The 26,560-nt window shown below is 34.3% G+C and overlaps 1 protein-coding gene across 2 annotated transcripts in view; it reads right to left on the bottom strand.

The window, feature by feature from the left end:
• Positions 1-6,638: 6,638 nt before the first annotated feature.
• Positions 6,639-26,560, bottom strand: part of LEPR (leptin receptor) — a 105,870-nt gene continuing 85,948 nt past the window's right edge. Inside the window, exons 14-19 of one of the 2 annotated variants that reach the window (XM_069478041.1) lie at positions 26,282-26,498; positions 24,352-24,534; positions 22,838-22,933; positions 21,450-21,555; positions 20,422-20,497; positions 6,639-7,466 (exon numbers count right to left, since the gene is read on the bottom strand). In XM_069478041.1, the coding sequence (XP_069334142.1) occupies positions 6,639-7,466; positions 20,422-20,497; positions 21,450-21,555; positions 22,838-22,933; positions 24,352-24,534; positions 26,282-26,498 (1,506 nt within the window). Of the gene's footprint in view, positions 7,467-17,169; positions 17,260-20,421; positions 20,498-21,449; positions 21,556-22,837; positions 22,934-24,351; positions 24,535-26,281; positions 26,499-26,560 lie in introns of those variants that run through there. The other variant, XM_069478042.1, reaches the window with a different exon arrangement.

Raw genomic sequence — 26,560 nt, 5'->3', positions numbered from 1 at the left:
CCTAAAAATGATACGAGCCATATATGACAAACCCACAGCCAACATCATTCTGAACGGGGAAAAATTGAAAGCACTCCCACTTAGAACTGGAACCAGACAGGGCTGCCCACTGTCCCCATTACTTTTCAACATAGTATTGGAAGTTCTTGCGAGAGCTATCAGGCAAGAGAGCAAAATCAAGGGAGTCCAAATAGGGAAGGAAGAGATCAAACTCTCACTTTTTGCTGATGATATGATGTTATATCTGGAAAACCCCCAGGATTCAACCACGAGACTCCTGGAATTGATTAACGAATATAGCAAAGTCTCAGGCTACAAAATTAATATACACAAATCAGAGGCATTTATATATGCCAATAACAGTCAATCGGAAAACCAAATTAAAGACTCAATACCCTTCAAAATAGCAACAAAGAAAATAAAATATCTAGCTATATACCTAACTAAAGAGGTAAAGGACCTCTATAAGGAAAACTATGAAACACTGAGAAAAGAAATAGCAGAACTTGCAAATAGATGGAAAACTATACCATGCTCCTGGATTGGAATAATCAACATTGTTAAAATGTCTATACTACCCAAAGTGATCTACAGATTCAACGTAATCCCTATTAAATTACCAACATCATTCTTCACAGACGTAGAGAAAATAATTATACACTTTGTATGGAACCAGAGAAGACCCCGTATAGCAAAAGCAATTTTAAGCAACAAAAACAAAATGGGAGGTATTAATTTGCCAGACCTCAAACTATACTACAAGACCATGGTTCTTAAAACAGCCTGGTACTGGCACAAGTACAGGGACACAGACCAGTGGAACACAACAGAAAATCCAAATATAGAACCATCCTCATATAGTCACCTAATTTTTGACAAAGCAGGAAAGAATATACTCTGGGGACAAGAATCCCTATTCAACAAATGGTGCTGGGAGAATTGGTTAGCCACTTGTGGAAGACTGAAACAGGACCCACAGCTTTCACCTCTCACAAAAATCAAATCACGGTGGATAACGGACTTAAACCTTAGGCGTGATACAATCAGAATTCTAGAAGAAAATGTAGGAAAGACTCTTACAGACATTGGCCTAGGTAAAGAATTTATAAAGAAGACCCCCAAGGCAATCACAGCAACAACAAAAATTAATGAATGGGACATGATTAAATTAAAAAGCTTCTGCACAGCCAAAGAAACAGTCAGGAGAATAAACAGACCATCTACAGAATGGGAAAAAATATTTGCATACTACACATCAGATAAAGGACTGATAACAAGAATCTATTTAGAACTCAGGAAAATCAGCAAGAAAAAAAATCAAAGAACCCTATCAAAAAGTGGGCAAATGACATGAATAGAAACTTCTCAAAAGAAGATATAAGAATGGCTAACAAACATATGAAAAAATGCTCAACATCCCTAATCATCAGAGAAATGCAAATCAAAACCACAATGAGATATCACTTAACCCCAGTGAGAATGGCCTTTATCAAAAAATCCCAAAACAACACATGTTGGCGTGGATGTGGAGAGACAGGAACACTCATACACTGCTGGTGGGACTGCAAACTAGTGCAACCCCTGTGGAAAGCATTATGGAGGTATCTTAAACAGATTCAAGTAGACCTGCCATTCGATCCAGCAATCCCATTATTGAGCATATACCCAAAGGAAAAAAAGTCATTCTGTAACAAAGACACATGTACCCGAATGTTTATAGCAGCACAATTCGCAATAGCAAAGATGTGGAAACAACCCAAATGCCCATCAATACATGATTGGATTAGTAAACTGTGGTATATGTATACCATGGAATATTACTCAGCTATAAGAAATAATGAAGATACAACATCTCTATGGTTCTCCTGGAGAGAGTTGGAGCCCATTATATTAAGTGAAGTATCCCAAGAATGGAAAAACAAGCATCACATGTACTCACCAGAAAATTGGTTTCCCTGATCATCACCTAAATACACATCTGGGAATGACACCAATCAGATATCAGACTGAGGTGGGGGGTGGGGGAGGGGATGGGTGTATGCCTTCTCAATGAGTGCATTGCACACCGTTTGGGGAATGGTAACACTTGAAGGTGCTGACTCAGGAAGGGGGGGTGGGGAAGGGAGGGATATATACCTACATGATGGGTGCAACGTGCACTATCTGGGGAACAGACACGCCTGGAGCTCTGACTTGGGGGGAAAGGCAGTACATGGGCAACGTATGTAACCTGCAATTCTGTATCCCCCATAACAATAAGATGAAATAAAAAAAAAATTAAAAAAAATAAAATTTCAAAAAGAGAAAAAAAAAATAATGACAAAAAGATGAGTATACAGTCACATTGTACACTGCTTTCTCCATGACTTTGGAAACATAAAGGAGAATTATCATAATTAAATTTTATAGAAGAATTAGAGATACATATCTCAGCACTTTTGTTTATAACATTTATTAACATACCAATTGTGACTAAAGAGAAAATGTTAACTGCATGCCAAACACTTAATGACAGGTTTTTAAAGTGCAATATCTACAATACAGGTATTTCACTACAAAATTAAATACCTTGCAAATTCATTCTCAGTTCCAGGTTTTTTGAATAAACATGTTATTTAAAATACTCTGGCAGAGAGCCTCATAAAATTGAATTTAGTGCCATACATGTTAATTTCGAAAAAAAAAAATAAACATTTTCAGCAGCTTTCCAAAATACATATTGATAAATTTTGTATAAAAATAATTCATTCAGTATAAAACCCCATGTAAACCATTTCTTGATACTCATGCAAATACATTAACAATACCTCAGTTCTAATGCAGACTTTTATATTTTACATTGTTCTCCCAACATTGTGATTAAGTACAAGAGTGCTATTGTTCTAACTAGCTGCTCAAAAAGAGTAAAATTACTGACTTAACTAGCTTCCTTTTATAAATAGGTATTCACATTTTTTTGGTAAGTATGCTTAATTTTTTTCTAAAATGCAACTTATTTTAATCATAATAGAGTGGGCGATTTCAATTTTGTGATTTAAAATTTGAGTATTCATTGTTTCTCAGTAATGAACACTTAAGAGTTTGTTAAAGTAACTATTGAGATGAGTCATAAAAGATGAAATATAGAAGAAATTTCTTTTAAAGCCTGCAGAAAATAATTTAGAAAGAGGTCTTTTTCCATCCACATCTAGGTGATGTAGAACTTTACGGTTGCCGTGTGTAGTGATCCATCAGCATGTTGTCCAGCTCCACCTGTGAGCACTGTACACACAACTCTCAACAAGTCTCACAGCCTAAAGTTTCTCTGTCTTCAGCTTTCAAGCAGTTAATATGAATATTCATGAAGAAATGTGACCATATGTTTGATATTGGGAAAGAGGGAGTTGGTTTTATTGGAAAACAGTGAGAGGAAGCAGAAGAATGTCATGCCTATGGTTATAAAATCTTAAGTCCAGTGAAGTTCACACTGATTTGGGAACTTTATCCAAGTCCTTTTACTACTTGAAGACTAGGTTTAAAAAGAAAAGAATAACTGTTCCTATTCCTCTTGTCAACATGTAGCTCATCTCTAAATGGGACATAAGGCTCCAACAGGAGGTCCCTACCCTTTGTGATATGTGCCTCAACTTTTTTCCAGTCTTTCTTCTTGGGGACGGTTTGAGCTAGGAAGCCAATAATCCTGTTAGCCTGACAAATGCTTTATCTTCAAACAGACTGTTTAAACTTGAAGCCATAACTCAAATTATTAATTTCTGAGTTGCTTTTCATGATGTTCAGATTTAGGGAGACCATGGTTAGTAGCTTATGTTGCAATTTAAGGCATCTATTTATTTATTTATTTAGAAACCAGGTCTCTCTTTGTCACCCAAGCTAGAGTGCAGTGGCACAGTCATAGCTTACTGCAAACAACTCCTGGGCTCAAGCAATCCTCCTGCCTCAGCCTCCCGAGTAGCTGAGACTAGAGGGGCACACCACTGTGCCTAGCAATTTAAGGCCTTTAAATGAAATGTTCAAAATTTCAGATTGATCATAAGTTTAAAAGTCCAAATATAATTCTTCAACTCCTCCTTCCTTTAAAATTTATCTATAGAAGCCCTGGGAAGAAATGGAGAGTATCTGACTATTTTGAAATATAAAACATTCGAAATTTTCCCTGAATTTTATGAAAATCCACTATTTAATAGCAGGTAATTTTCACAAGGACTTATAAAAACATAATAATGTATATAGTGAAATAAACCTTCAGGAGTGGAAATCAGAACTCAAGCACACTGACGATAAATATGATCTAATTCTATACATGCCAATAGGCCAAAGTTCAACTTTCTCCGTGAAAGAAAGTACCTTGGAATTTCAGTATTTCTGAAGTGCTTTTTTGTTTATTTGTGTGCTTGTTTTGGGAACTGAAGCTGCAGCAGGCTGGTATGAGTGATCTCAGGTTAATATGCTGTCACTAAATTCCTTTAACTCAGACCTGCAGCACTGCAGTGGTCCTGGGACATCCGGATCACACCAGCATACACACAGCGTGGTGCATCCTTGGGCTGATTGGAACACCTATCAGTTTCTCTTTCCTGTTGTTCTGGGTCTCAGACCACAGGAGAATGTTGTGGGTCAGTGGACATGCTCAAGGGTTAATCTCCAATTACATGCAGAGTGGGGCAAAACATAATTTTCTACCTCTTCTATACTGTACCTTCAATTAAATGTCTACATTCTAAGTACACATTAAAAATGACAATAGTCAATTTTATGGAAATTTCCATACATGTAATAATTTTTGTCTGTTTCTGAATCTCGAAAGCCACTTGAAAATCAGTGAAAAAAAAAAATCTTCTCCATTTATCTTTGCATAGAACTAAGGCTTTCCTACCACACTAATTAATGGGTTGGTATGGGCCCTAGACCTTTTTCCTACAAGACAGTCATCATCAGTTCAGTATGTGAAATCCTGAGACCTTTTAACAATACTTACGACATGAAACAGCTTTATTGATTTCTGAGTGGCAAATGATCATGAAGTGCGAAAAATATCTGTCAGTTAGGGCCTGGGATCTTTGTCATTGTTTAGAACTGCTCATTTCATATGGCTACAACTGCAATAGAGTTGGAATGTAGAGATTTATTTAGGGTAACAGTAAAATCAGCAGAATCCTGTCTCAGTTGATGTATGAAACCCTGATGATGTTTAGCAACCCGCAGGAATATTTTTGAGCACTAACATATTTGTTTTGATGATATCGATAATCTTGAACTTCTTACTTCTTACCACTGAACATCTACACGTATGAGTTTCTTAACTTATTAATATAGTTTGTTGTCCAACAGGCTGCCTTCACGCTTTCTTGCCATATAAAGCTGTATAAATAATAAACTTCTGCATTGACCTTGTCTTTAAAGCTAAGCATGAGATTTGTGCAATTCTCACTTAAGTTTTCATGCAGCATTATATTTCTTCTTAATACATTTTATTTGATTACAAATCAGTGTTTTAAATGGATGGCAATGTAAGGTATAGGTTTAAAACATAATCATTAGCATTACAAAGATCTGAATTGAAATCTGAATTCTGGTTCCATCATCCACTCTGTGACCTTGGGCAAATTACTTAATCTCCTAATCTTTAAAAGCGGTATAATATTAATAGTAAAACATGTCTCATACAACCATTGCAATAATTAATTGACTTAAAGTATACAAACTATTAGCACAGTGGTGGTTTATATCAAGAGAACGCTCAGTAAGTGAGGGAAAAAACCGTGTACGTGCAAGTGGGTATGAGGAAAGACAATTCCAGGGTTATATACAGAGACATTTGACAGTCTAACTGTATAAAAAGTGATGATTTCAACATTTTTTGAGAGAAGAGCCAAAATTAACAATATGCCTTTAAAAGTGCTGTGTTGTCATTAGAATACTGGTTATGGTATTGCCATTCTAGTAGGTGTCTTCATTCTATGGTATGTATCTTAGATTTGGTACATACCAATTAACTTAGTTATTAGTCTTCACAAGTATCACCCCTTAGACAAGGGCTAACTTTTCTATTTATCTACAACATTTAGGGAAGTGTCTACTTCAAATAACACAGTCTGGTAGTACAAAATACAAACACACCACATACTCTCAAAATGCACAAGGACACCCATTAAGTATAAATTGTGTGTGTGTGTGTGAATTAGCACAACACAAAGACAACGCAAGGTGAAACAAACACACCCCTGAAAGAACAATTACATCTCACAAATATTAGTTTGAAGCCTTGTTTCAGAAGTAGGTGTAATACAAAAGATTAGCTCTTTCTACACAGGTCTAATGTTCACAAAAGATGGTATTTGTTATTTGCTAGCTAATTTCTAGTTAGAAACAAGAGCCCTTCCCACTACAGCTTGTGAATAGAATCATTATAAGAGTCCATCTACACTATGAGGCTCATGAAGGCTTTCTCACATTTTTTGCATATATTACCGAGAGGACAAATGGACAACATTAATTTTGAAACAATCATTTTCCAATTTGACTCTGACCATTTTCTTTTCTCTCTTCCATCTTTCAAAGTAATATATACAGCTATGGAGTGATATATTACACTTCACATGACCCATTATAATGCATATCTGAAGACGTCTTGAATGAAATTACACAGTTAGATCACACATCTTGTTTTCCATTATCTTATGAGTCTGAGTGGAACAAGTTTGAAATTGAGGCATGTAAGATACAAAAGTCTTCTTACCAGAAGTTCCTATGTTGAAATTATTTTCCACAAAGTGTGAGCAACTCTCCTGGAGGAGTGTGATGTCAGTGAACAAACAATGGGCTGGGAATGGGCACAACACTCCGGACTCATCAGTCAGAAACACATCACTCTCTCTTTTTTTGATTGAGGTGACCCCTAAATAATAGATAGACTTTTCAACATTATTTTCTTCAGGGAAATTTCCCTCCAGTTTTAAAAGTTCATCCAATCCTTCTGGGAATGTAAGGTGTGGTGATATTTTGTTCAGATGTTGATCTGATAACATAAGAAATGCCTGGCTCTCTATTTCCCAAGAGCTATTGGAGAAAGAATCTTTCAGTGGAGAATTTTTGCCAGAGAAGCACTTGCTGACCGAACTATTTATAAGCCCTTGTTCTTCATCAGTTTCACTTGATTTAGAGTTACTGACCAGCGTGGCATATTTAACAGAGGGTTGTCTCCTGCTGTCGTCCTCACAGGTTACCTGGGTGCCCTCAGCCTGAGAGAAGTTAGCACTGTTGCATTGATCACTAATACAAACAGAACCATTTCCAACATCGGGAGTTGTCAAAAGCAGAGAGACCACAGTGGCTGGCACCATCTCATCTTTATTTTTCCAGGATGTATCAACACTGATATCTTCTGAAATGGTTTCAGGCTCCAAAAGAAGAGGACCAAATGTCACTGATTCTGTATGCTTGATAAAAAGATGCTCAAACGTTTCTGGCTAAAAGAAAAGACACATTTTAATGCTCTATTATATTAAATTTTTTTTTCATTATGTCATGCTTGCAGAAAGGGAAGTGTGGAAGGTTAATAATAAAGGACATAAATCAACCACAAATTTAATTAGTTTCAGACTGAAACAGATATATAAAAAAATTTAAGGGACAGGCAGTTTAAGATAGTGTTTAAAAGTGGGACAAGACAGACTTAGGCTTGAGTTCTAATTCTTTGACCATGAACAAGTACATTCACCACTCTGCAGTTTCTTCATCTGTAAAAAGATGCTCAACCCTTGCTTCATGGCATTGTGGATAGAAATAAATTGGTGTCTGCAAGTGCTTACCTCTTGGTTACTGAAATTGGAAAATGCTGTCTTCTGAAATAATCCCTAATACTTTATAGCAAATCAACTGAAAATTTAAGCCCCAAATAGAAAAAAAATGAAATAAAATCAAATGAGGAAAATGACTTGTCCAAAGATAGTTAAAATGACTATTTTATGACATAAGATATGGAATGAAGGTAAAATAATTGTGACTGAAAATTAAGAACTTATCTGCCTTGCATCATACTGAGAATCTGCTTGAGATTATCTGAAAAAAAGAACTAATAATACCTATTTGTTGAATACAATGATGATGAAAGAGATGATCATATTGTCAATTCTATTCCTTATAAATAACTTCATATAAAAATATATACTATGAAACATGTGGAATGAAGACAAGTACACAAGACAAATGTACATCATATGTTTTATAGGAACGATGGTTACATCACAACAAAAATCCTGCTAAGCAGCTACAAATCAAGAATACGTATGCAAAAAGCTCAATTCATACAATGTACACACGTTGAAAAGAATGCAAAATAAAAAATACTGTCAATACATCACATTAAAAAATTAACGTAACTAAATTAAGTGCTATAAAATGTGTTCAATTTATGTATCATATATGTAATTTAACTTTTGAATTTTACAATTTTTAAACTTACAGAATGAATTCAGATTTATTGCCTGAAATCGCCATATACCCAGCTGCTCTTAATAATGGCACGTATATTCCATATAAAAATACAATTTATTTAGCATAGTTTTGAACTCTTAAGTGAAATATATTAGTGGTTAAAAATGATAAAAGAATAAATATACCAAATACTAAATATGATAATGTAGGTATTAAAATACTACATAATGACAAATACTGTGTTAATACAACTTTTTCTGTTATTCTACGAACATAATACATGAAGAGAAAAAACTGTTCATATGCCTGTTTTCTTTCTGACAGAAATCTATAGATGTGTGACTTCCTTCAAATACTTGCTTGCTCATTTTGTTTTTTTTCTTAAGGTTTCTACTATATACACATGAATTGTCTTAAAATTTAAGTGACTCTAGAAATTAAGGTTGCAAAATAAAGGAATTAGATGCCATCAATATGAAAACAAAAAATACATACAAATAACCCATAGCATGCAGTCAAGCTCACATATATTCTTCAAATGACATGCTTAGTATATTTCATGCTCTCTAAAACTTCATAATTGGTAACTAATTGCTGAAACAAAATATTGTATTTGTCTTCAAATGAACTCAGCTGGAAGATTTCACTAATAATTAATTAAAAAAATCACAGACTCATATATTATTGAAATATATCTCATCAATGGGTCACAAAACTTTATTAAAAGTATGTTCATTAAAAAGTTATTTGACTAATTCATCTAAGTTTTTAGAATAGTCTGGGCACATATTAAATATGTAATCATTCAACTGGTAGGAATTAAAAAATATCCTTTCATAATTTCACACAGATTTTACATTCCAATGACATTTGTTAATAATCAACAAAAAGGAAAAAAGACATGTTCTTCCTATTTTTTAGCTTTTTTTACATTCAAAGAAAACTATGAATAAAATCTAACTATAAGTGATCTTAAATTTCAATGCTATTTGGGTTCATCCAACAGAGGCTTTGGTTTTATCTGAATGTGAGCAACATAGCACACTTCATCTGCCAAATTCATAGAACTAGTGAGTGGTCTTTTTTCAGGTAGAGAAGCCCTGTCCTCACCATGGACTATTTGCAAAAGCTCCAAAGAGTCTCCCTTTCTTGCATCACTGCCCATTTCCCTGCCTTCCAGAAGTCTTGGATGGTTCAGTGGAAATAAATTAGATTTAGGGAAGAGTTTCACAAGGAGGCTGGACTGGAGGCTGATGTTCTTTTCTGATCTGGTCAATCTGACCTAGGTATGTAGGGTTATGCTGATATGAACTGTGACTTCCACTGGCCTGTGACCAGTACTGACCACAACTTTTGGCTTTCTCTGAACTGAAAGAGAAAGTGCTAGCTGGGAGCTAGCACTTAAGCCATTTTCAAGGATATTGAATATTGAAATTCATAGATTAACCAAAGTTATGTAGCAAAAAAGCTACAAGACATTCAAAAGAACAGCCAAATGGGTCAATTTGTAGGCTGAAGTGTCTATAAGGGAATCTAAGATGAAAAAATTTGGACTTAAAAATATAAACTAAACACTTTGTGTTCTGTACTTAGAGTCATTGTATTTGCCAAGCTATGTGTCAGAAGTGGTAGTTTTAGAGTTCACCTAGTTACAGCATTGCCTTCTATATATTTGATGATATTGAATAGATATGTAATGACAATAACAGTCACAACTTTTTAAATGTTTTATGACCAGGAAAATGATAAATCAAAAGCCAGAACTCATGAATATTACTTTTAAACTTTAGATGACCTGGAAATTTATCACACATCCAAACTGTACTGGACTGGAACCTATGTCTTGACCCCAAATTTACATATCTATTTTAAGTCCTAAATCAACATGATGCACCATATGTTAGTTTTCAGAAGTTCAACCGAAATGTTTTTAGATTTGCTCCCCTTCTTCAAAATGTAAAAATCTTCTAATACTCTACAGACTGTTGGGAAGTTGGTACAATGGGTTCATCTGTAGTGATCATGATTAGACTTCAAAGAATGTCCGTTCTCTGTTTAGATAAAATAAAACAAAATAAGAATGCAAAATAAAAAATCACTCAGAAAGCAAAAGATAAAAGATTTCAAAAACATTTTCTGTCAAGCATGGGTTCTGAATTATAAATTCTTATGTTATATTATAGTAATGCATTCTTTTAGGAAAGAGTAAAATTTTGGGGAAGGCTAAAGCTCCCATTTTCTTATACTCTAAGGACATTTTTAATTACCCCAGAAAAGGAAACACTATAGAGGAATAAGAGCATAGGTAAAAGGAGAGAAGAACAAAGAGCTGGGAAAATAAAATGGGAGGTGGAGGAGAACCAGTAACAATATTGGAACGAAAGAGTAAAAGAGTAGAGCAGTGAAAAGAAAAATTAAAAAATAAAGAGAAAGAAGAGCTAAAATAGAAATAATGAAGAATAATAGAATCATAGAACCATTATTATGAATTTTTTAATCTAGACATAAGATCTAAGAACTCCTCTGGTCCAAATTTCTCTCTCCCTTTTTTTTTAGACAAAGCAATTGAGTCTTGCCAAGATTATTTGCTTAAGGTTATAGAGTTAATTAGAGCAGAGTGAGGACCCTGACTTAGTTCTTCTTTTTCCTAGCCCAACAATTTTTCTATAATGCAATGAAAGATAAAAAGATGTCCCAAACACAAACAGAAGAACATGTTCTTTGTTTTCCTTTTACTACTTGCTGTGATAAAGCTGAGCTGTTTAATTCATACTCTCTCCTGGTTCCTTACAACTGGAGGGCTATGAGGAACACGAAAATAAACAAAACTGAAGTCATATTTTAAAGGAGTGAAATATACACCTCTAGGCCCAGTGATATGCACTTTAGGGCATAGAGGAGATGGTTACTGCTAAATAGAACTTCTAACTAGAAAATGAACCAGCTCTTCCACACATTCGCAAGGCCCTTCTAGCAATTTCAGGGATGCTTCTGATTCAGATCTGTGAAAATGGTATTCTGGGAGTCCACGGGTTGTTGAGATACTTCTCTGGAGGCCTACAGTAAGCTGAGGAATCTAGGATAGTTTTTAGATCCCAAGGAAAAATCTATTTGTTTTTAGCTTTCGCCCTCCTAAAGTAAGTTGTTAAGTGGAGTACACTCTTGTGAAAACTCACATCAAAGGAGCAGAGTTGGGCCAAAAAAAAAAAAAAGAGAGAGAGGATGAGAAAAATATTGCAAAATAAATAAGGAATGAAAAGGAATGGAATGAATTAAAAGTAAATTAAAGAGGCTTAAAATATCTGTAAGGGGGAAAATTCAGATGATTTGAATTTAAAAGAAAAATAATTAATTTGGCAAAAATATTAAAGAAAAAATGTACAAAACAAATTGAGAAAGATAATAGTCTTTTATACTGTGAAATTTGAACTGGAAGAAAAGTAAAGCTATTGAGTCATTATAGTACATTTTCCTACAAAAATTTAATCTATGTTTAAGATTCTAATTGTTAAAGTACAAAGAAAAATGGCATAGAGAAGTACATATTCTAATTCAAGGTGGCAGACTGAACATATGTTTCTCTCTTGTCTCTATAGAGATTCTGTTACAATGACAGTATGTAAATAAAGCAAATACAGATCCACAACAAAGATGATCTGAGAGGGCTAATATGGAATGAGTAATTTTCATACATTCCTAAAACGTGAAAAACATTCGGAAGAGCGTAGAGCAAAGAAAATGAGCAAAGGAAGCTGATTACTAGAATATATCCAGAGGGGGCTACATCTGAGGAAGAAGCCAATTAGCCTGCTGAATACAGTAGAGATGCGGGTGAAGAAATGGCAAAAACACACGTAGAGAAACCAGGCCTGAGGCTGGAAGCCAGGGCCTGAGGGAAGGTCTGCACGTGGAGCAGGGGCTCTTCTACTCCTCCAGCGAACATGGAAGAGCCGCTTCATGCCAGACTGAGGGTTTGTTCTCAAAAGCAACTAAGGAACTGAGGGAGGAAGAGAGCAGCCTTGGGATACTACCATCTCAGAGTACATCTTTCCTCATCTGGCCAAAAGCCCTGTCTACTCACGCGGAGCAACAATCCCTGCCTATACGCATCGGGCTCCCGGGCAGCCTGTCTACTGTTTCATCCCTAAGCATGAAGAGAAAACAAAGGATGACCAGAGATGAGAAAAGAAAGGCCAAGATAAACAAGAGAAAAACATGACCTAGCACAAACACAGAATTCAGGGAATAGAGCAGAGAATTTTTAAAACAAGTAAGCAAAAATCCTCTAATTGGTATTTCTAGTAATTTAAAAAATATATTGCACACATAAAACCAGAACAGAATACTCTGAAAAAGAATACTTGGAAATTGACAAATATAATAGAAAATAAAACTTCAACAGAAGCACTGGAAGAACAGGATGTGGGAAGGTCTTAGAATGTAAAGCAAAAAGACAAAGAAACAAAAGAATATTATTTTTAAGTTTTTTAATGATGTCCCTTGAGTCATAAGAAACAGAAAATATTATATAAGAGGTAAGAAATATGAAAAATCTATGCACAGGGTGCACAGGGTCTAACATCCAAAAAATACAGATTCTAGAAAAAGAACCAAAGAAACATGAGGGGAGGAAATTACCAAAGAAATAATATAATTTCTCAGAGTTGACAAGAGACATGGAAACAAAAGTCTGAAAACCAAGTTAAATGAAAAAAGAACCACCCTAGATTCATTAATGAAATTTCAAAACCACAAAAATATTTTAAAAGAAAGAAAATTGCAAATAACCAGTGAGGAGTAAAAACCAAATGGCATCTGACTTCTCAGAAGTCGCACTGGATGGTAGATGACAAGGCAAGAATTTTTCTATTGGAAAGGCTTTTTCAACCTAGAAATTGATATTCCACTGTCAAACTGTCAAATGAGCAAGTTAGAATAAAAAAATTCCAGCACGGAGAAACTCAGACTTATCACCCAACATTTCTTCGGAGGTTACTTAAGGATATATTAATAGTTAAGAAGGAGGAAGGAAAGGACCCCAGGAAACAGTGCTGCCTAGAAATCGGTAAAGGGACAGTTCAGAGTGATGGTTTATGGCAATTTTAGAAAAGGCCTAATCCAGATCAAAGTAGGAGGACAGAGGATTTCCTTGACAGAGTGAACTAGAACAAGGTCTCCAGTAAAGATAGGAACTGGATAAAATAGCTTAAATAATAGCATCACACAGAAGGGAAATAAAAAAGGAAAGAAAGAAGGGGGAGGAAGAAAGAAAGAAGGAAGGAAGGGGCAATTAGAAACTTTAGGAAAAGAAAAAAAGATGCAAACCCAAAATGAACCCAACTAAAATTTGACACAATGTTGAACAAATAGAATATTCTTAATATCTTTTCTTTAATTCCTCTTTGACATTGGAACCACTAAAAAGTGTAATCACATTATATTACTCAGTTCAGGAAGGAACAATATTTATATAATTATAATAATGTAAACTCAGTTTATTGCTTTTTTATTTTTTTAAATGAACCTACAGACATATTACAGCACAGAACATGATGTCAACCCTGTCTTAAGGAAAGGTGTAAAGTTTGAGTTTACAGGAATTGGAAAGCAGAAATGGAGGGAAGGGTGAGAGTGCTAATGTCCTTTTTTTACAAAAAAAAAAAAAAAAAAGAAAAGGTAGTGGAGCTCCAAGAAACAGTCTCTATTTGATATAACAAGCAATGGAAGTTTAAGTAGATCTTTCTGAAGTTGCAGAGGTGACTACTCAAAGAACTGAAAAAAGGGACAAAAATAATATTTGCCAGAAGCATGAGGAAAGAAGGGGAGGAAAAAGTATGTGTATGAGTAAATCCCCATTGTAGACAGAAATCAATAGACAATGTCTACATTTCATAGTGGCACAAGCAAATTATCTTTAGAAATATAGAGGTGACCTGCCAGGAAAAGTCAAAAGTCATACAGTTAAAACCAGTAGCTTTGGGACAGCAACAATAAGTGTAGGGACGGGTGGAGGAAGGTAAGATACTTTTCAATAAATGTTCTTCCATACTATTTTATTATTAAATCATGCTCACATATTTTTTTCAAAAAGCATTTTTTAAATAATGAGAAATATCAAGGCATATACCCTAGAGAACAAAGAGACATATACAACCATACTCCTGCAGTATTGTTTGTAATAAATAGAAAAAAAGTGTTCAAGCACCTCAAATATCCACCAGTAGGGGAATGGAGAAATGAATTGCACTACATTCGTATGGCGGAATACTATGACTAGTCCAAATGATCAAACTAATTGGAATGATAAGAAATGTACCGTAACATGAACAATACCCCAAAGGATTACTGTTCATTGGTTATGGATACACACCATGTGGATGTAAGAAAGTACAGGCCGGGCGCGGTGGCTCACGCCTGTAATCCTAGCACTCTGGAAGGCCGAGGCGGGTGGATCGCTCGAGGTCAGGAGTTCGAGACCAGCCTGAGCAAGAGCGAGACCCCGTCTCTACTAAAATAGAAAGAAATTATATGGACAGCTAAAAATATATATAGAAAAAATTAGCCGGGCATAGTGGCGCATGCCTGTAGTCCCAGCTACTCGGGAGGCTGAGGCAGTAGGATCGCTTAAGCCCAGGAGTTTGAGGTTGCTGTGAGCTAAGCTGACGCCACGGCACTCACTCTAGCCTGGGCAACAAAGTGAGACTCTGTCTCAACAAAAAAAAAAAAAAAAAAAAAGAAAGTACAAAACCACAAACTATACAAACACGTACCATATTCTTCAAAGTGGGTTCCTCTAGGAAGGGAAGGAAGAACTGGAAGTAGTGAGGGGAACAAGCAGGGCAAACTTTATCTGTAATGTTTATTTATTAAAAAATGAGGAAAATACGGAAAATTTTAAGATTTGATGCTATAGCACTGTTTTTATATTATTCTATATTTATGTGTTTATATTATCTGAAAAATTCATTTTAAAGGAGAAAAGGAAGTGGAACATACAAAAGAAAGAGGATCTGGGGGAAATTATATTAGCTAAATTATCTTTAATCACATATAATATTCTATTTTTATTAGCAATATCTAGCATATAGTAGTTTTAAATAAATGTTTTATTTTTATTTTTCCTTTGGAGTGATCTCAAAATATTGGCTCCTTTTTTTCATTTTCAGCACCTAGAATATTTATATGTTCAGCATAGATTTAGATTTAATATAAACCAAAGGAAGGAGAATGATACCTTCTAAAGTGAAATAGATTAATTTTAGGGAAAATTTTAGAAATCAGATTAAATGTCTAGGGATTATAGGCATAGAGCACGTTCATAACAATCATTGAAAAAATGTAACTATGGAGAACAAATTAAGGAAAATACTTTATATAAACAATTGTTACTTTCTTTAAAAAATGCTATATTTGAATTGTTTTTAAAAACAATGGGATCCCCTGGCTATTTTCTTTGTAATATATTGTGGCTTTTTTGTTTGTTAGGTTGGTTGGTTGGTTGGTTTTAGAATTGGATGTATCACATTTTGTTTATCCATTCATCATTTGGGTTGCTTTCATGTTTTGACTGTTATGAATGATGCTTCTATGAATATTCATGTACAAGTTTCCATGTGGATATATGATTCTGTTTGTATTAGGTATATACCTAGGAGTGGAATTGCTGGTTCAGATGATAATTCAGTGTTTAACACTGTCAGACTATTTACCAAATGGGCTGCATTATTTTATGTTCCCGCCATAAATGCATGATAGTTCCAATTTCTCCATATTCTCACCAACACATTATCTGTCTTTTTTATTTTAACCTTTGTAGCTGGTGTGAAGTGGTATCCTATGTTTTTTATTTGCATCTCCCTAATGCCTAATTATATTGAACATGTTTTCATTTGTGTTTATTTGCTATTTCTACATTGTCTTTGGAGAAATGCCTATTCAGATCCTTTGTTCATTTTTAATGCATTAAAATATACACAACAAAATTTACCATCTTAACTATTTTTAAGTGTACAATTTAGGTAGTGTAGTACATTAAGGAATACACTGTAAATATGAAATTGATGGTAAGGGTATCAGTTTGAGTCGGATGGCTCTGGGTTTGAACCGTGGTTTTTATATATACAGGCAGGGAGGTCAAAACAAGCTACTGAACCACTCCAAGCCTTGGTTTTATCATCAGAAAATATAAGGCTATTAGCTCTATGAAATAATTAATAAAATAATAAGAATATAAAAGGATAGAGTGGATAGTAAGTTTGCTTTTTCCTCTTTAGTAACATAAAGTGAGTTATGCTGTATTATTTTTCCTTAAAAAAGTAAATTTTAGTTATTTAGGAGATTAAAGCAGAAGTCTAGATAGAAAAAAGGTATTGAATTTTAGTAGATTTTAATCATTTATAAAATCTTTGAAGTTATATTCTTCTACACTCTTTAAATGTTCCCATTATATTTCAAAACCTGATTTATTCCTAATAGTGTTATTTATGTACTTGTTAAGCTCTAGTAATAAACTAACTGTGGGTTAGTTATGCTTAAAAAATATACAATTGGAAAGTCAAATATTCGCAGAGGTAAAACACAGTCTTATAAATAAGAACAGTCACACCCACTGTATCTTAAAAAATTCTTCACATTTCTTTAATTTATCAGAACCTGAAAAGATCTGAAAATATTTCAGTCTACTTGTATATAGTGTCTGTCAGATGATCTGCTGCAGCAGGATCACGCTTATTTTCAGGAGCGTAGGTGAGACAGTGGGTAGCATGTAGACTACAAGTATTTCCCAATTCAAACTGCATCTACCCAGTAGTTCCTTTGAGCCATTTTCTGGAAAAGGGAAAAATAATATGGTGCAGGTTCAAACTGCATTGTGCTGATTTGGGCCTGATAATTTCCTTGCTCTAGTAAACACTTAGAAACCATTTTCATGATGGTTCATAGGTAAGATTTCACAGCTTAAATGCTGATGCTGAAGAGAGTTTTAGCTTCTTTTTAAGTGATAGTAAGATGGTCATTCTCTCAATTAATATATAGTTATATAGTGAAGCTTAAAAATTTTTATTTAGTTAGGCATTTAGGGTTTTTTGACAAAAAAATTCTCATATTTAAGGGGAAAAAATATCCTACTTAGTTTTTGTCTTAGAGTCTCCCTATTGCCAGGTTGTGAATGTGCTCTGGTCCTTCCTCCCATGTGACAAGAGTCCAGGTGTTCTCTCCTGGACTCTACATCTTCACCACAAAACCTGGTTAATGACTATTCATCTACCAGATCTTGGCTCAAATGTCACTTTCTTAATTTCATCTACTCATTCCCACCCAACACGCTAAGCCAGGTTCCCACATTATAAACTCTAAACACAGGGTCTCCTTCTTTCACGACATGTTGTTTATAATTGTAAGGTTATTTCCATGATACATTGATTAATGCTACTCTTCCCCATGAGACTGTATATTCCAAAGTGCACAGTGTTTTCTGTACCATAGTGACCAGTATAGATAAGGTAGGTATTCAATAATATTCTAAATGGATGAAATCAATACATGAATGAATGAATGAAAAAAATAAACTATATTAGAGAGGTACAAGGAGACAAGTTCTTCCTATTCCTTCAACCCAGCCACTCTTCTCTGACTCCACTGTCTTATTTCTTGGATGGTAAGAAGAATATGTTTAAAATCTGCTTTCTCAAAGCCTAGGAATAGCCTAGCCTTATCTATAAATATTCACTATGTGCTTGTTGAACAAATGAATGAATGACATATATAAATGTATATATGCCTGAAATATCACCATAACTACAAGAAATGTTACTGTATGAATTCATAATGGAAGGGAAAGAAGAGGAATATTTTATTAATCGAAAAAATCAGCAACCCTGTTTTAATGAAAGACGACTCCATTGCTTATACTGAGCAACGGCACAGCTGGAGTGCGTAAGCGTGGCTGGTTAGACTCAGGCCAAGTGAAGTTTCCATTAAAAGAATGATTTGTACATAAAATTACACTGCCACCTCTTCTGAAGACAGGGAATTGTTTATTCTGCTGAAATATTAGAACTCAATCTTTTGTATTGTTCATTATGTCTACAATATTACTTGTTTATTCACTCATCAATAAACTGTAGAGCAGTGTTTTTCTAACTGCAAATTATAGGCAATTTGAATGTTATGAAATCAATTTAGTGGGTTGCAACCAGCATTTTCAACAAATAAAACAGAGTTTTAAAACATTCTGTTTTGTGCAAGTAGTAAAAATGTTTCATTCATCTTGCATTTCACTTTTGCATATCCATATCTATGTGTATACTGGGGTGGAAGGTAAAATGTATTTCTCACTGTGGGTGGATCATGGTAAAAAAAAATTGAAAGCCACTACTACAGAGAACAGCTGCTATTAATATATATATAAAATTACATAGTATATATATATATAATATATATTTTATGTACATGGAACAGTCTCCAAAGTCAGACAAATTGATAAACTAATCCTGGCTCTAAAACAAGTTACCTAACCACCATAAGCTTCAGTTTTCACTTCTATAAAACGGAGATAGTAATACTTATCCCAAAGGGTAATTGAAACAATAATAATAATGTAAAATATGTAAAATAATAACTAGTATTTATTGAGACCTTACTATGTCACAAGTACCATATTCTTTAATCCCCAAATCCAATAAGATAAGTGCTGTTAACCTTATTTTACAGTAGAAGAAAGTGAGACACTGAGAATTTAAGTAATCTTAATTAATGTAAGAGTATGTACCTCAGCAATTTGCACATAAAAAAATGGACACTGTTATTATGAATTACTAGCAATTATTTAATGAATCACTACTTTAATATCTTGTACATAGCAGGAGGAGTTCCACAAATATTTGTGATGAATAAAACACAGTCCTTCAATTCCGAGAATTATCCACAATAAATTAAACAATAAAATGCTCTAGGAACTTAAAGGGAGTAGAACTTCTTCTGAATTACACTTGTTAAAGGAAGGCTTAGGGAAGGAAGGGTCTAGAGCAAGATATTCATCAATGAGGAAGGCTCTGTATAGGCAGAAGGGAATATAATAAAGGCCTAATCAAGACCCAGGGACAGAAAAAATTGGATATGTAGGTTGATAACAGATTGTAGGAAGAGGTTCTGGAATACTAGATTAAGAGGACTGTATTTTCTCTTGTAGTCAAAAGAAAAATCACTGAGGACTTTTAAACAAGTGACTAATGATAAAAATGTAGTCCTTGAGGCTGCATAGTAACCTCCAAATAAGTACTGTTTTTAAAATCCTGTATTTTTACATGAAGACTGAATTCTGTTTTTCCAGTCTTATGGGTGGAAAGCCAATTTTGCTTCAAGGGAAATTATGAGAATTAATAAAACATTCATTAAACTCTAGAGCTTTCTAAAAAATTTCACTATAGAAGTAAGTACAAATTATTTTATTATAGATGACTAATTGTCTCATAAAGTACTTTTACTTGATGAGACTATCTGTAGACATATGAGTTTTATTATGATAACTGCATTTTTCAGATTATAGTATTTGAGGATAAGATTATTTAATACTTGAATTTATTTAAATAATTATGGAGGTAATCATAGAGATTAAAAATATTGATTCTCCAACCTTTTACCTAAAAGCAATTTATACCAAAAAAGTATATCCCAATTGCTGTTCTCCATTGGATTTGACCCTTCATATTCTAATATTTATTTTGTTTTGCACTATGACACAGTTAGCAATATATCTATATAGTCAACTCTCACATGACAAACCATGTACTGAATTTTGTTTCCTCCTGGTTCTAAATCCCTGCATCCTGCTATTCTTGAAAATATGTAGTAGATTAAAAAGACATATTAAAATAGATTGAATAAAATAAGACTTTTAAATCCTAAAAATGTTTAAAGCTCTAGAAGACATATGGCATCTAAAATGCAATGTGATATATTCTAGGTTTAAAAAAAAATTGAAAAAGTGACCTTCTGAAAATTAAGTCCTTGTGCCCAGGAACAATTCTTGGGGTTAGGAACATCTTCCCAAAACAGCTTTTTCATTCTGCAAAAGATAGAAGCCATCAGAACTACAGAAAATCATTCAGATTGAAAATGTTAACGGTTAATGAATACACAAACTAGAAATTAGTCACTGGACCAGCTATGCTTCAGTAGACTGAGATTCAGTTTCACGTGCTAGCCCACAAAGATTTCCACCAAACTTCATTCTAGAGCAAAGTTAATAAGCCCTATAATAATAAAAAGCCAATATTTATGAAAAGCTGTGTGCTAAGCATTGTGCCAAAACAGTGCATAGATTTTTCCTGGAGAAAATGAAATATTAAATGGCCATCAAGTGGGTATTAGAAACAATTCCACTTGATATGACCCCATCAACTCTATTGACTAAAATTCTGATTCCAAAATATCCTCTCACTCTTTTTTACTAAAAGACAGAAGTTTCTATAGAGATTTGGCACGTGTAAAATAACCTCATTGGTCTGGACTCAGCACAGAGTAATGTGGCATCCGTAGAACCATCCAGGGAATTCAAGGCCATCTGCCTGACAAGTCAGACAGACTGGAGCCACACAGTGCCAGTCTCTAAAGAGCAGAGAGCCCGCTGATGGTAAATGAACTGACTGCTCCAGGTCGCCACTGGAAGTCTACTTTTAACCTCCGCTTCACCATGAAAAGTCCTCCACCCAGACTGAAGAACTCTGAAAGCCACTTTTTCCACCTCAGAGAATACATTGCCCAGGATTTTCTGTTATAAGCCTCTTATTTCCTGAATATAAAAAAACTAAATTCTTCTTTGAGGTTTATGTTGTCCTAGCAAAATGAAATGTCATTTCCTGAAAACGGGCCTTTCCTTTTTATATCATCTTAATTGTATACTGAATATCTATAAAACCATTTAGAATAATTTAATATTCCTGATTTAGGCTTTAAATCAAGGTTTAAATATGGTTAAGGGCTTTTGCCATAAAGGTTCTTAACACCAAGTACGATACCTTTGGTGGGATATTAACAATGTTCCAAGCAATAAGATGGAAGAGGAAATAATTATTGGCACAATTACATATAGACCTGCATCATTCTGGTGTTTTTCAATATCATCTGAAAAAGAAATACAAGTCACACAACTCAGAAGCTTGAGGAAATATTAATTTATGTCTGTATCAAAAATTATAGTAGATTTTTTTCTGTATTACCTTCAAAAACATAAAAAAGGAAGATAAAATTGTGATTCGATTATACTAATAAAATAATTATTATTTTATTCAGTATTATACCTATAAACCAGCAAAACATTTTTTCAAAATTATATATTTGCCAATCCTCTCCATCTGGTCACCTTTAGGTTATATGAGTCAAAGGTGTCCATTAAAGTTGTCATGATGGCTCTGTCTCAACATTGGCTTCGACACCTGCCAATCTCTACTTTGTTCACTCCAGACACACAGATCTCCTTGCTGTTTCTTGAACCACCAAGCATACTTATCCTTCAAGGCCATTGTCACTATCCCTTTGCCTGGACCTCTCTTTTGCTTTGTACAGTAAGTTCTCACTTCACATTGTCCATAGGTTCTTGGAAACTGCAACTTTAAGTGAAATGATGTATAATAAAACCAATTTTTTTTTCTCATCAGCATTTTAACACGACTACATTGAAGGAAACAATGTAACAACATTATTCAAGGGCCCACTATACATCCTTTCACTTAAAGCTGCAGTTTCCAAGAACCTATCTATGCAACATGAAGTGAGGCCTTACTGTATGTACTTCCAGGGCTTTACTCAAATTTTACCTCCCCAGAAACACCATTTCTGGCTGTCTTGACTGAAACACCATGCTTTAACTCTATACCTTCTTCTTACTTTTATTTTCCTTCATGGCACATGTTTCTATCTGACACTATATTATACATTATTTATTGTCCATCACTCCCAGAAGAGCACTGGAGTTTAAGCTCCATAAGAACAGAGTCTTATGCTAGGTATTCAATCCCCAGTGTTCAAAACAGTGCTCAATAAATATTTGTTGAATAATACATAAATGAATTTTTTAAATTATTTTTATTTATTTCATTATTGGGTTGCTTAGATTTGAAGACAATTTTGAAAGTAATAACAAGATCCAAATGTTGGTACTCTAAGTTACAGTAAGATGAATCAGAAATACAGGAGGCCCAGTGAGTTTATTTCTGTAACTATGTCTCCAGTTTGATTTTTAGAGGAAAAAAATATTTCCTTCAGAATCACCTCATGATACATTTACTTAAGACTCTAGGCTCTTCCATAATTCCATCAGAAAAAGAATAAACAAATGGTAACATTGCTGTTACCAAATTAGGTAACATCCGTTGCTGTAAAAAGAAACTAAAATTAAAAATTTTACCTTGGGTGAAACTATTAATTATCTTCGGTTTTCCTACTCCTTCCATAAATATTGGATAAAGACTGAACTGATACTTCTCAATGGGGATAAAATGATCTGAGGAGAAAAGTATATAAAAGGCTCATTTATACTTAATTAACATCAATGAGTGAAACATATGTTAAAAACAATGAAAGTGTCTATCCTATTTTTCCAAACATAAAAATTAGTTGTTATTTATAGATTGAACTGATGATTAAGGGAATTTCAAAAATGATGGAAGCAAATTCTCTAGTAATGACAATAATTTTCCAAATAATGTTTTAAAAACCTCACCCAGAAATAGAAGATTGTAATTTTTTCAAAGGTTCGTTCCAGTGATAGCCAATGTGTTCAAGTTCAGCGTGTATGAGCTGTTTCTGTCCCTCATCTCCTTTTCCAGGACAATATGTTCTACCTCCTCTCTCTTAGCCCCAAAGCAGGCAATATTCCCTTTTTATAGGAATTTAGCTTACTTAGTTTCTTCATTCAAGGTAGCTGGGAGACTAAAGTCTTGTGAAAGCCTACGCAAAGAAAATGGCAGTGAAGACCAGGAGTCCCCTTGCAATATCTAGGATTTAGATCCACAGAGAATGACCATCCCCATAGCAAAACTCCAAATGGATCTATCAATTATCTTCACAAATGCTAATAATATATATCATTCCAAAAGAACAGAAGAAGACAAATCTCTTTGAAGCCTAAATTTTACATCCCCATGCTTTACAGAAAAGCACAGAGAGTAATCACCTGGACGACAGTAGTAATAGACTGAATTCAGTTCTCCATCGATAATTTGTAAATACATTTACCCTGATGCTAAATTCTAGGTCTCTGGAATGAAATAAAAGTATGAGTCCTTGAGATGACAGTATATAAAAAGATCATGGCAATCCTTAGCTTCCCTACTTAACTTCCCTTAATCCTTACTCAGATTTAGAGATGCTATACTGTGCACTTACACTTTGTGCTTTTCTCACCTCCTGGGATAAGTGGTCTACCTTTGGGAGATTATGCTGACCTAGGCCCAGGTCCTAGATCCTCAGACCTTCAGCCTAGCGCTCCAACCCATGATAAGTGGCATCACTGATTGGTATACAGTTTGGGGAGACAATTCAGCAGTAGACATCAGAAACAATTAAAAATGATTTAACAGAAAGTAAAGCTAGAAGCTACATTAATAATCTCAAATCAAAAAATAGCTTAGGTAGATTATGGAATAAAATGTTATATGATCATTAAGAATAATGGTAAAAAGGATTAGAGAGAAAAACATATGATATGATATTATTACAACTGTGCAAAATATTAAAATGAAAATGTATCAAAGGAAATAGAATTAAATGTTTTGATAAGGTAATAGGATTATGTGTAGTAAGATGGTAGGACCATCTATATTTTTGAACTTTTCATTAGCTATCTACAGGAATTGAATTAATAATCTGTAGCATCATACCAATCCATGAAAGAAACTTACTAAAGTATAGTAAACTTACCATGGATATAATACTTCTTAAAAGATGAAGGGATTCTAAGCCATTTAATTTCATCATCTTCATTAAGATTTTTCCACTCAACAATAAAATACATTAGATTGTAATCACAGGGTGATAGTACCCAGGAAAGAATCACACAACTGCTGTTTAAAGGATAAGCGCTGAGTGACTGCACGATATTTACTGAGGGGAAAAGAAGGAAATTTATTTTCAAATTCAAAATTCAATGATAATCAACTAATACCGTTGAGGAACTTATAACCTACTGGAGGAGGGGAGAAGGAAGAGAAGGCAGGCAATTTATACAGATAAATGTAATACATGGCAATCATTTTTGTATCATGAGAGTCATATAAGTGGAGAAATGTGGTTCTTTCTAAAACCTAAAAAAAAAAAAAAAATCATGATACAGTCAAAAAAGTTTCTCAGCTGTAATATTGCATAAGCCTACTAACCATCCTCTCTGATTCCTTCCAAACTCTTCTCTCCCACTGATAGAGTGATGCTTCTAAGTACAAATCTGTTATTTTAGCACCTTCTGCATAGAGTCCCACTTAAAAGCCTACAGTGGATTTCCACATTTAAGGATAAAATTCCCATCATGCCTACAAGGCCCCAACCTACCTCTCTGCCTTTCGTGATTTTACACACCAGAGCCAACCTGGTCTTCCTTCATTTCCTATCCTGGGCCATAAAGACTTTTGATCATGCTGTTCCTGTCAGAAGCCAATGCTTTTCCCACCCTCCCTCTACACCTCCTTGTGAAAGTTTAATTCCTACTCACATTGCAGAGTTCAGTTCAATATCACTTCCTCAACGTGGCTTCTCTGGCCCTCAAGGCCAGGTCAGGTTCCTTTTCTCTTTTCTTTTATAAAATTATGTACCTTTCCTGAGGGCACTTATCTCAGTTTGAAAAGACACATTCACTTGCCTGATTATTTGATTAATATCTGTCTCATCTATTAGATTCTGGATGCTGTGACCATTATAGTTTTCCTCACACTGGAATTCTCACCACGTAGCACAGTGCAGCACTCAACAAATATTTCTAGAATGTATTTATTGAAAAAATTGTAAGTGCAAGACATTGTGCTAGGTGCTATGGAACTTACAAGAAGCTCACACTATAAATACAAAAGTAATCATAATATAAGGCAGACATAAAATACCTTAATAAAGGTAGAAAGCGCTCTGAGATTTAAAGAAGGGATAGAACATATTCAATTAAAGCAATAAGGAAAGACTTCATGGAGGACATACCACTTGAAAAGGCCTTTATAAATTGGTAGAGATACAGAAAATGTGTATTTTCTATTAAAAATTTATACTTTGAATATATAATCTAGATTAGAAACTCCTATGGAAAGTGGTTCTCAATTCTCTGATTAATCAAATATACCAAAATTAACACAGGAGAGTTCACCATTCCCATTAAATGAAGTCCACAGTAATTTTTAAGTCTCAGCAATTAACCTGCATACATATAACATGTCATATTATTACTATTATTTACAGTATTTTACATATATAATACTGTATACATACTTATTTTCACATATTTATTTATATACTTACAGACATTTTATTTATACATACATACATATATGTAGAGAGAGAGAGCGTGCTTACTCACAACCTCCATTGGCCCAACTCTAATACATCGATTTAAGCATTAGATTTGTTAGAATATTCTCATTTATTGTAACACTGTTTCAACAACGTTCTACCACTTGAACTCAAGGACTGTATTACTTAATCAGTACACAAGGTATTTTGTTATTTTTCAGACAAAGAAGAGATGAATGGTGAAAGAGAGACTTTCAAATGCAGACAATTGCAGGCTGCTTGGAAGATAATTTAGAATGGGAAGAGTTTACAAAGGTTGAATATTAAAAGGGGCAATGGATTATTACTTTGTACATCTTCTTACCTTTGCTCATAGGCCATGAGAAGGTTAAATTAAAATTTGCAAAAGAAGCACCAATTGAATTGATGGCCAGAACTGTAACCGTATGTGCTTGTTCTGTCCACAGGAAAGTGAATTTAGTGTGATTTCCCACATCTTCTGACCATGTTCCATTGCGGGAAGTATAATGGCTTATTACATATCTCCTCACACTGCACAATGAGTCATTTTTCATCAGGGGCTGTAGTAAACATAAAAATTGATTAATTTAAGGACTGCAGGGCTTTTTATACCAACCGAGCT

The sequence above is a fragment of the Eulemur rufifrons genome, chromosome 8 (genome assembly GCF_041146395.1).
Source record: "Eulemur rufifrons isolate Redbay chromosome 8, OSU_ERuf_1, whole genome shotgun sequence".
NCBI classification, from domain to species: Eukaryota; Metazoa; Chordata; class Mammalia; order Primates; family Lemuridae; genus Eulemur; species Eulemur rufifrons.
This window is presented reverse-complemented; position numbering and strand designations above follow the sequence as displayed.